Here is a 12120-nt window from a genome sequence, read left to right as displayed (position 1 = left end):
ATTGCTTTCTAAGTATAAATATTAATAGTTAATATTTATAAGCATTTGTTATATGTTAGGTACCCTGTAAGAGGTTTTAAAAACATCTTCCCATTTAGTCATCACAACGAGTGTAAAGATTACCCAATTTTTCAAAATCAAACTGAGGCTTAGAGAGGTTGATTAGTTTGCAATAGGTCATAAGGAGTTGGTCCCCTTAACAGGAATCCTGTATTACTACTTCCCATTAAAGCAATTTTGCATATATTGACAAAATACATATTCTGTTTCTGAAGGTTTACTAAGTCTTTGGAATATAAGGATAAACCAGGCAGCATGGGCCCTACCGTCACAGAATTTAAGTCTAATTGGAGAAATTGTGCAGATACCTAGTTATAATGTGGCTTGTCAACAGTATAGAAAGGCCCTTATAATGTCAGGGAAGGATTCCTGAAGGACATGATATTTGGATGGGTAGCATTTAACCAGGTGACAAAAGGTGGGCAAGAAAAAGGTACTAAGTGGAGGAAACATTATATGCAAATACCGATGGGTCAAAGAAAGCACAAGACCCTCAGTGATTCTCCACCTCCTAATGCCACAACCCTTTAAAACAGTTCCTCATGTTGTGGTGACCCCTACCATAAAATTATTTTCGTTGCTACTTCATAACTGTAATTTTGCTACTGTTATGAATCATAATGTAAATATCTGATATGCAGGATGTATTTTCATTGTTCGCAACCCACAGGTTGAGAACCACTGCCATAATCTAATTGAAAAATGGACAAAATAGGAAAACATTTCACTAAAGATACATGAAAGGCAAATAAAAATATGAAAAGATGTTCACCATCATCAGTTATGGAAATGCAAATTAAAACCACAATGACATACCACCACACACCTATTACAAAAGCTAAAACTTTTAAACTAACAATGCCAAGTGCTTATGAGAATACAAAGAACCTGGCACTCTCCACCACTGCTGACAGGAATGAAAAATGGTAGACATTTGGGAAGAGTTTCTTATGAGATTAAACATACACTTGACATATGACCCACAACCCTACTCTTAGGTATTTATTTACCCAGGAGCAATGCAAACATGTCTACACAAAGGCCTGTATGCAAATGTTCACAGTAACTTTATTTGAAATAGACAAAAACTATAAATATCCATCAACCAGTAAATGGATAAACAAATTTGAAATACTACTCAGCAAAAAAAAGTAGTGAACTACTGATATATATACAACTGATGACTCTCACAAGTATTAATTACCCTGAGCCCTGGCCAATGTGGCTCAGTTGGCTGGGCATTGTCCTGTGCACCAAAAGGTTACCAGTTCGATTTCCAGTCAGGGCACATGCCTGGTTTCAGGCTTGATCCCCGGTGGGGGGTTTGCAGGAGGCAGTTGATGGTCAATATTTCACTCTCATTCTCATTTATAATCACCAACTTAATACCACATGCATAAACTATTGTTGTGATCTCCAAAATGATCTTCCTATCTTTCCTATATATATCCTCTTTTTTAACAATTGTGAATATATATGAAGATTATATATGAAATTTTTTTTCATAACATTCTTCTTATAAAAGTGCTCAAAGCCTCCCTCAATGGATCTTATATGACCAGTATGCATTGTTCATTAGACTCTGAAGACTTTCACAATATTGTTCCACCTGCCCTCCCTCCCCAATGGTTCCTTCTGTTAGGTTTTATTCAAGTCCCATATTGAGAATGGGAAAGCCCTATCTCCCTCTCTGCCAAAAGATACTGTAGAGTAGTTATCTTAATTAATGAGACTTCTTCAGCATTCAGCCAATTCCATCTCCAAATACCAATAAACTTAACTGTAGCTTATCTTTTCACCTATAGGTTTTGTCTCTCCACCACCAGCTTTCCTTAAAACAAAGATTCTGAAATAATAGCTTTCCATCCACTCAAAGACTTCTCACACCAGATTAGTACTACTGGTTGAAACTGATTATTGAAATGAATTGGAAAAACAATTAGATAAAATTGGAGAAAACTAAAATCTTCTTTAATACATTGAAGATGTCCAATCTGACAAGCAAAAGTTTCCCCTTCAATGTCAAGAGTCACACAACTTTGTAGAGGTGCAATGGAACTAGGCACACTCAAGATCAGTACTGTGATATTCTACATATAGAAAAGGTCTACAGCAACTTATTATATTACTTTGAATTTATAAAACCCTTTCTTGCCCTAGCTGGTTTAGCTCAGTGACTGGAGCGTCAGCCTGCGGACTGAGGGGTCCCGGATTTGATTCCAGTCAAGGGCACAAGCCCAGGCTGTGGGCTTGATCCGGGGGGAGTATAGGAGGCAGCCAATGATTCTCTCTCATCACTGATGCTTCTATCTCTCTCGCCCTCTCTGTGAAATCAATAAAAATATATTAAAAAACAAAACAAAAAACCCTTCCTTAAGAGCTCAAAATATGTTCTTAATCTGAAGCATAAGGAAAGGTAGAATGAACAAGAGGTTTGCTCAAAGAAGTCAAAAAGCCAACTATTCCCTGTAATCTTGGCACTTTTTAAACCAAATTTTGACTGTAAGCTTTTTGAAGGCAGAACATACCTATCTAGAGGAAAAAAACAACTGCTCTGCATTACCCTAACACAATAATTAAAATATAGCAGGTATTTGTTTTAAGTATTGAAAGGCAAAAACTCAAGCTGGCAGTGCTTGAGGTATAGCAATAGGTCAAAACAGTAAATAATTGAGAATGGGAAAGCCCTATCTCCCCCTCTGCCAAAAGATGCTATAGAGCAGTTCTTTTAATTAATGATCCCCTCCACTGTCTTACCGATAGCATCAATTCCTATAATTCTAAGACTTGCCATGCTTACACAAATCTAACAGCACCAAAATACCACAAGGAACTAGGATCAGGGAATTTATAATAGAGTTCAGAAGCACTCCAATATGCTCCTTTGAGAATTAAAAAAAAAAAGTAGCTTTGGTACAGAGAGTGAAAGGAATAGACTTGGGGTCAAGTGCTAGGTTTGAAATTCTGGTTCTATTCTACACATACTAGCTGTATCACATTGGGAAAATCATATAACTATAATTTCCTGAGAAGAGCAACTACTTTATTTGCACGGGTAAAATATGAATGCATGTGAAAGTATCCTAGGATAGTAGATATTAGTTGTTCAATAAATGTTAGTTAAATAAAAGTTAAATAAACAACCCTTCAATTTTATCCTATTAATACCCACTACTTGGCCTTTTACCAAATACATTAAAATAAATATATATATATATATAATAAAAAATCAATTGGCTGCCTCCTGCATGCCCCCTACTAAGGATCCAGCCCACAACTCGGGCATGTGCCCTTGGCTGAAACTGAACCGGGGACCCTTTAGTCCACAGGCTGAGGCTCTAGCCACTGAACCAAATCAGCTAGGGCCCAAGTATATTTTTAAAAGTTGAGAACTGTATTGTTTGAGCAATCATTCAATATATCCAACTTTTTAAAGAGTTGCTAATAAATTTCTTTCCCTTTGTATCTGTGACACTGAGGTTTTATTTTATTGTCAATTAAGAAGTCAGAAAATAATAGACTATATGGACAAATAAGTAGATTTTGTTTAAAGAACGTCATGCCCTAGCCAGTGTGGCTCAATTGGTTACAGCAGTGGTCGGCAAACTCATTAGTCAACAGAGCCAAAGCCCAACAGTACAACGACTGAAATTTCTTTTGAGCCAAATTTTTTAAACTTCAACTATATAGGTAGGTACATTGTTATTAACTTAATTAGGGTACTCCTAAGCTGGCCTTTGCTAAAAATGTCCTCAATCTGATTGAGGTACGTTCGCTGAGGTCGACCCCTTCCAACTCTCCCATCCACACGTCTTGTATACTTGTTTCTGCACATGGGCCACAAATTTTCAAACGCACTGTACGTGTGCGCCCGCACATGGTATTCTGTGGAAGAGCCACACTCAAAGGGCCAAAGAGCCGCATGTGGCTCACGAGCCGGGGTTTGCCGACCACTGGGTTAGAGCATAGTCTCATACACCAAAAGGTGGCAGATTCCATTTCCAGTCAGGGCACAGGTTGGGAGTTTGAGCCCTGATTGAAGATGCGTGGGAGGCAACCAATAAATGTTTCACTTTCACATCACATTAATGTTTTTCTCTGTCTCTCTCTCAAATCAATAAAAGCATGTCCTTGGGCAGGGGTCCTCAAACTTTTTAAACAGGGGGCCAGTTCACTGTCCCTCAGACCGTTGGAGTGCCGGACTGTAGCTTAAAAAAAATTATGAACAAATTCCTATGCACACTGCACATATCTTATTTTGAAGTAAAAAAACAAAACGGGAACAAATACAGTATTTGTATTTGCACGTGGCCTGCGGGCCATAGTTTGAGGATCCCTGTCCTTGGGTGAGGATTAAAAAAACGATTGAAGAACGTAGTACTTTCTTGCTTTTATAAACACAAACACCAAATTAATCATTTACCTTCATCATCATCATCTCTTTCTTTCTCTTCCAATGCTTGTCTTTCCAATTGTCTTGCTACCTCATCCACTGAGGCTCCTGATTCTTTATCAGGTTCCTGTTGCCCTGCTAATCAAATATAATAGCATAAATCAAATCTAATAAAGATACTTTAACGCTAGAATATGTCCTACAGATAGTGAAGAACACACAAGTCCTTTCCTGATAGGTGTTTAGGAAACAAAAACAAACATTATTGTGAACATTAACAGAATTTATTTAATGACAAAGAAAAGTCTCCCAAATCTAAGTAGTATTGTCCATTCAACAAAATACATTCTCTGTGATAGCAGCTAAAGGTTAAGCAAAAGTGTGAGTTGGTCCCTATATTTAAGTAGTTTTAACTTTTTAAAGTATTTAACAATTAAACTACAACAAATACTTTACTAATCAAACAAGTACTTAAGATAGGCAATAAATGCTGAAGACCTTAGTGAGGAAGAGGATTTCTGTGGGACACTGGGGGCCTTCAGGGATTCATGAAGAAAAAAAGTTGTCAAGCTGGGCTAGGTAAAATCAAAATAAATAGAAAAAGACATTCCATTACTAAAACAAAAAATTCTTGAACAGCTAAGCATAAGACCAGGCCCCTGCTCTGGCAGTGATTATAATCTCGCTAGAGGAGGAATATGCGTGTGCAGAAAGATAGTAATATGAGGTAGTACATAATAAAGTGACATTTTGGCCTTTGTAGAACATTCATATTGGGAATGTCCTGCTAAACATGTATTAGGGTCAGTCTGCTAAGCACACCTTAAAGACCAAACTGAAGAGCTTGGACTTCATCTGAAAGCCAAGAAGAGCCACTAGCCTGTGTCCTGGGATTAACTTGTGTTCTGGGAGTGTCTCAGCACCTACAACTCTCCCTCTTCAACTCCCATCTAATCAACATTTCAGACAGATTAAACCTCTCCAACCTCTCTCAACTCCACGCTCATCACTTCTGGCCTCTCCATTTTTCTTTCATTCTTTCTATGGCTTTCACAGGAAGAGATAGTTTTTTCCTAAAAATGAAACAGGTGCAAATAATAAAATAACTCTTAATATAACCCAAGTGTTAAGTTTTTAGCTGTTTTCCTGCCTTACCAGTGGATTTGGAGAAGTTCGACTCTGAGCCACAGAATGTATCCTCTAGCTAGGCGGCCTGCTATGCCATTATAATTCAGGCCTAAAAACACTAACGCTTGATGACGCCGTGGGATTAGGCGAGTGAAAATTAGCGCGCGCGCGCGCGCACACCCGCCCCCCCGCCCCCCCGGCATTCTGCAATTACAACTCAGTGACATGAGCGCGTGGGCATACACACACCCCCAAAAGTGAAGCCCGCACCAAAAATCCCTCTGTAAACTGGGATGGCGGGGTGCGGCGCGGTCCAGGCGCTCGGACTTGTCCACTTCACCCGCACCGTCTGCGAAAGTGAGTACCAGGATGCTCCAGCCAAGCGGCGGCGGGCCGCGCGGGTCAGAAGCAGGTTTTTCAGGAAGCCAAACCGCGAGTAAGGTGTAGGTAGGGCTGGGCGCGGTGCACGGCTTCAAGTCCGCTGCACAGTCTGCGTGGGAGTCGAGTTCTGGCAACTCAGGGGCTCCCGGCCTACGGACCCCAGAGCGAGCTCCGCAAGGGAAGCTGAGCGACCCGACCCCGCTCTCCCTCCCCACGCTTCCACCAGCTCTCCAGTCCCACGGGAGGAGAAGCCGCCTCCCCGCGGGGCTGAGACTCTGTAGCCCGGCCTCGCCACGCGCTCAGTCCCGGGAATCAGTCCACTCCAGGGTTCCGAGTCCCTGGTCCCTGACACCCACGCCGGGCCTGAGCCGAGTCGTTCGGCCATCCCTGGGAAAAACATAAAACTCCCTTTACCTGTGGCAGCCCCTTTACTCTTTTTCTTCTTTCGTCTTTTTTTCTTGGCTGCCTCCTCCGCCGTAGAGGCAGCTCCCTCTTCCCTGTCGTCTGGATCCAGGTCGCCATTCAGGAGGCTCCCAGAGGACGCTGGCTCCTCCACCGCCGCCATGTTGCCCGAGAGAGCGCGAGGGAGTGAGAGCGAGCGGCGAGAGCCCGCTCCTTCTTCACCCACCTCCACCACCGACGCCGGAAGCCGCTCTGCACGGCGGGGCGCAGGGAATGCTGGGATGGTGGAGGACTGGAAAGCCTGCGGCGCTCGCGGAAGCGGGGCGGGCTCACCTCCGGCGGGGCGCGGCGCAGCGGCGGTGATGCCTGAAACGTGGCGGAGGCGGGCCTGGCTGCGGTTGGCTGGTGCAGGGCCCGACACCCGCCTCCTCCCACGCCTCAGGCATTCATTCCCGGAGCGTATCTGCCGGCCTGGGGTCCTGTTGGATGCTTGTGCCGGTGGGCAGGCGCCGTCGGCCAGAGAAAAGGGAGTCTCTATTGGAGCCGAAAAGTTTGATATTCGCGGTTTTATAAAGCGCCCTGAAAGCGAGAAGAGGGGCTGGGAGATGTGCTCACTTGTACACACTCCTTATGGCTCAAAAGGACCGCGCTATTATTCACAATTACGGCTCGCGGGGAGGCCGTCCAGGCACTAAGGAGACGAACCTGCAAAGGGAGAAAGAGATGAGAAGGCGCTTACTATAGAGAAGCCAAGGGAGGACCTCGTCTTTAGAAGGGAGTGGTCAGCTGCGTTGAGTGCTACGAAAAGGTCAAGTAAAAGGACAGAAAAATGTCAGGTGGAAGCCGTTGGGGGACCTTAGCAAGAGCTGTTCAGGTGGACAGATGGAAGCCAGACTAAAGAGAGGTGAGGCACATGGGGAAATAGAGAATTTCCTGGTCCTTCGAGTTTCAGCTTAAACGCCACTCCCTCAGGGAGCCCTTCCTCAGCGACCTAATTCAGGCCCTGCCCCCGGAGCCTCTCATTGAGTTCCCAACCCTTTTCTCCGTGGCAACGTGTAATTAGTTCATTTGTGTGATTGTTTTATGTCTGTCTCCCCAGCTCCACGAAGACAGGAATCCTGCGTGTTTTGTACTCACCGCCAATACCTGCCTCTAAATTAGAGGGTCGTAGGAGCTTAGTAGTTACCCATTGTATAAACGGGTACTTGTGAAGTGCCAAGTACTCTGCCTTCATTATCTCATTTAATCCACGTCTGAGTTGAGGAAATTAGAGAGTTTTGGTAATTTGTACCAGGTCATACAGCAAGTTAATACTATTAGAATCCAAACCCAGGTCATCAGGCACCAAAAGTTTAATAATTCTGTATGCTGCCTTCCCAACTGAAATTTCAAATCTGTTCAGTCAATATTTATTGATAGTAGACCAGAAGTAATTTTTTGTTGGTGAAAGATGCAAGAATGAATAAGATAAAAATCTGTACCCTGAAGAAAGTTTAGCATCCAATGAAACAAATATGTACAGAAATAGTAAAATAGCCCAGCTGGTGTGTGGTTGAGCATCGACCTATGAACCAGGAGGTCAGGGTTCAATTCCCAGTCAGGGCATATGCCCGGGATGTTTCTATCATGTTCTCCCTCTCCCTTCCTCTCTGAAATCAATAAAAATATATATATTTTAAAAGAAATAATAAGATGCTAATACTTTCTTCATTTATTATTTTCTGTTTTAAGTTCGTCTATCACAAAGCTGGTGAATTTTTAAAGGGTCTGAAAGATCTTCAAATTGAGGGCAAGATGTAGCTGGTCAACCTCAGGAGGAGTCAAAGCTCACCTTTGTTGAAGTGCAAAGCTACTCCCAGAAGCTCTTAACATCCTTATAAGTAAAATCTGCTACATTAAAAAAAAAAAAAAAAAAAAAAAGCCTACAAGCTTTGTTGTAAACGCCTACAAGCTTTGTTGTAAATCTCAGCTCCTCACTAAGTTATGGGAACACTTGGGTCATGGTTACTACCTGTGTTTTCCCGGGAAACACAGGATCCCAGAGGACAAAACCAGTAAATTTGATAGATGAATTTTGACACAGGGGTGTTTAAGGTATAAGTTGATCTACAGAATTATCAATGTCAAAGTAAAGTTTGTTCAGTGACAAAAATAAGATGCAAAACTGCTGTAATAAAAATATTGTTTCTTTGCTGCAAAGGGATTGTACTGTACTTCTGTCTTTTTCCTGAAAAGAGGCAAGGAAACAAAACTTTAAGGTAGTAGTAAAAAACAATACATATCTTAAAAGCTTGATAATGGATATTTGATGGAAGATTGTTTTCCAGGACGCTGAAGAGTTTGAGGGAACTAAGTTAACTGTACTTAAAATAGTACATGACATTCCTATTTTCATCATTTGTTTTTCTCTGCAAGAGAAAATTGAATGGATAGAAGAGTAAGAAATGTTGAAAACCTAAATAAGAATCTATGCCGAGACCGGTTTGGCTCAGTGGATGGAGCGTCGGCTTGCGGACTGAGAGGTCCCAGGTTCGATTCCGGTCAGGGGCATGTGCCTGGGTTGCGGGCACATCCCCAGTGGGGGATGTGCAGGAGGCAGCTGATCGATGTTTCTCTCTCATCGATGTTTCTGACTCTCTCTCTCTCTCCTTTCCTCTCTGTAAAAAATCAATAAAATATATTTAAAAAAAAAAGAATCTAAGAAAACCTGTAATAAATGCACCTATCTCAATACCAGTAGCTGCTAGCTAATTACATGAAGTCATTTTGTCTCAAGTGGCTACCTAGATAATCTGAAAAAAACAAGTTTTTTCCCCTCTTAGAGAGTTACTTATCCTATTATAAATTTAATGTATTATTATAAAGCACATTTATTATTTTGTCCAAAAATGTATTTTTGCTGAGAAAATTTTGATTCCAAAATGGACAACATAATTACCCCTAGCCTTATTTTCTTTGATATCTTTGCTATTGGTATGGCTTTGGACAAGTCAATCTCTCCAAATTTTAGTTTACTCATTTGTAAAATTAGAATAATGATAATACCACATCATAGGATATGGAAATTAAATTTCAAAATGGAGAAAAAGCACTTAAGATAGTACAATGTCTGACACAATAGTGATGTGTTAGCTAATATTATTGTTAGTAAATCATATTCTTAAAAATTTTCCATTTGTGTAGATTATATGATGGTCTAAATAATTTAAGGCACACATATATTATGTGACATTTGGCAGTGGGTTAACAAGATATATGGTTTTAAAAATTGGGAAAGCGTGATTGCTTGACATTAAGGGAAATACTAAGGATTTTTTTCATATCTTTATGGTTTAAAAATTCTGTACATGTAACTTTTAAAATGTATAAATTGTATGATATACAGGGGTGAGCAGGTTATGATTATTTCAATAGCTTTATTAACTCTCACTCACAGCTATAAACCTACTTTTGCCAACACCTGTGTTTGTGTGTGTGTGTGTGTATGTATATATGTGTGTGTGTGTGTGTGTGTGTGTGTGTGTGTGTGTGTGTAACCTAAATACAGTCATATTGGGGGCTTAGGGCTTCAACACATGAATTTGGGAGGGGACACAATTCAGACTATAACAGACATTGCCAAATATCCTCTTGGAGAAAGGGGCAGGGAACTGCTTCTGGTTGAGGCATGAAAAAAATGTGTTATGCTTAGGAGAAGTTCTTGCTGAGGAAAAAGTAAATTATGACCAAATTATAAGTGGCCTTCTATGTTACTGTAAAGAGTATGGCTTTTATTGTAAGGCTTTGAGGTGATATGTGACAAAGGATATTTAAATTTTAATATTTAAGAAAATGCCTAAAATAGAAGACAACAGATATATCAATAGCAGGTCAATACCATGCATACTGTGTATCCATTAAAAGATAGTAAAATGATATGCATGTAGATTATGTGGATAAATTTAAATGTTTACATAATACAAACAGGTTTTCAAGCTAGGGAAAATTAGTCATTTTTGCTTTGTGAAAGATGACTCTAATGGCAGCCTAGATTCTAGAACAGTGGTTCCCCTCCAGAAAATTGTTTCATTTATAAAGCCAAGTATATTTAAAGAACTTTTTCTGCTTTGAGAATTTGGTACTTTCTGTTTTTTGAAGTTGAGCAGTACTTTCAAATTATTATGATGAAATGACAGTGAGAGTAGATGATGGGTCTTTTGTGCCCTGACCACACACACCCCCCACCCCCAAAAAATTAAAGGCCTTGTATGTCATTTCTCAAAACCTTTTTGAAAACTTTCCTCAATAGTGAAATCCCAAGTCTGATGTCATTTATTCTAAAGAAAGAATTAGAAATGGCAGAGCCTGGTAGTAGGGCAGACTCGCTAAGATGTTATTGTTGAAAAATATTGATAAGAATTTAGGCAAAGTCTCTTAGGGTGCTAGAGAGGAGAGATTGGGTTGCAGAAATACAGAATTAAGAATACTTACTGGGCCATTTAGTGTGGAGAGGGAGGAGTTCACAATGACACCCAGGTTTCTGGCCTGGGTTCCTGGGTGGATAGTGGTACCGCTTTGTGAGATAGGGAATAGAAAAGGAGGAGTAGGTTTTGGAGGAGGTGGAGGGAGAGATAAGCTTTGGGCATTTTAACTTTGAGATGCCTGCGGAGCATCCAGGCAAAGATATCCAGTAGTCAGAAACATGGATCTGGAGATTGTGAAGTATTATGGCTTGCTTGGGTGTGGTAGAAGGCTGTGAATGAGGTATCTCGGGGAGAAGAGAAAAGGACCAGAAACAGAACACAATCCAGAAGGACATTAATGTTTTAGGGTATTTTTTATGTGGTTTTAAGTTTGTTTGTTTGTTTGTTTTGTTTTATTGTGGAGGTTTTTTCCTATAAGAAGCTAGGGTGGGAAATTCTGTTAAGAAAATTACAAAGTGCCGAAACCGGTTTGGCTCAGTGGATAGAGCGTCAGCCTGCGGACTGAAAGGTCCCAGGTTCGATTCCGGTCAAGGGCATGTATCTGGGTTGCGGGCACATCCCCAGTGGGAGTTGTGCAGGAGGCAGCTGATCGATGTTTCTCTCTCATCGATGTTTCTAACTCTCTATCTCTCTCTCCCTTCCTCTCTGTAAAAAATCAATAAAATGTATTTTAAAAAAAAAAAGAAAAAGAAAATTGCAAAGTAATGATAAACCAAGAAGGAGAAAATGCTTTAGAGAATAAGCACATGGAAGTGAGAGAAAATGTTTTACAAAACAAAAGTTGGTTCAGCTACATCAGCTGTTGAAGAAAGCAAATAGTATGAAGTCTCAAACTAGTAGACCATTGATTTTATTTATTTTTTCTTCTTTCTTTATGGATCAAGGTATTACATATGTGTCCTGATCCCCCCATTGCTCCACCCCCACCCCACTCATACCCTCACCGCCCTGTTGTCTGTGTCCATTGGTTAGGCTTATATTCCTGCATACAAGTCCCTTGGTTGATCTCTCCCTTACCCCTACCCTCACCTACCTTCCCTCTGAGGTTTGACGGTCTGATTGATGCTTCTCTTTCTCTGGATCTGATTTTGTTCGTCAGTTTATGTTGTTCATTATATTCCACAAATGAGTGAGATCATGTGATATTTATCTTTCCCTGACTGGCTTGTTTTGCTTAGCATAATGCTCTCCAGTTCCATCCATGCTGTTGCAAATGGTAAAACTTACTTCTTTTTTTTCTCACCCTTCTGCTTCAAAGTCAAGGCCGCACGACTGGTCGCTGTTTTCCTTTCA

General features: G+C 40.9%; 2 protein-coding genes across 5 annotated transcripts in view; one reads left to right on the top strand and one right to left on the bottom strand.

Annotated features, from left to right (window-relative positions):
- METAP2 (methionyl aminopeptidase 2) overlaps positions 1-6612 on the bottom strand; it is a 34687-nt gene extending 28075 nt beyond the window's left edge. The window contains 2 exon segments of the mRNA XM_015559984.1: positions 4484-4591; positions 6377-6612. Of these exon segments, the coding sequence (XP_015415470.1) occupies positions 4484-4591; positions 6377-6527 (259 nt within the window). The 5' untranslated portion in view covers positions 6528-6612.
- LOC102757489 (uncharacterized protein C3orf20-like) overlaps positions 1-12120 on the top strand; it is a 97764-nt gene that overhangs the window by 3335 nt on the left and 82309 nt on the right. For 2 of the 4 annotated variants that reach the window (XR_001512829.1, XM_015559980.1), the window contains exon 1: positions 6684-7268. The exons of 1 other annotated variant lie outside the window; for it this stretch is intronic. The gene's annotated coding sequence lies outside the window, so the exon portion shown is untranslated. Of the gene's footprint in view, positions 1-6683; positions 7269-11501; positions 11712-12120 lie in introns of those variants that run through there. One more of the 4 variants, XM_015559981.1, reaches the window with a different exon arrangement.

Source organism: Myotis davidii, unplaced genomic scaffold (assembly GCF_000327345.1).
Source record: "Myotis davidii unplaced genomic scaffold, ASM32734v1 scaffold13, whole genome shotgun sequence".
Lineage (NCBI taxonomy): Eukaryota > Metazoa > Chordata > Mammalia > Chiroptera > Vespertilionidae > Myotis > Myotis davidii.
This window is presented reverse-complemented; position numbering and strand designations above follow the sequence as displayed.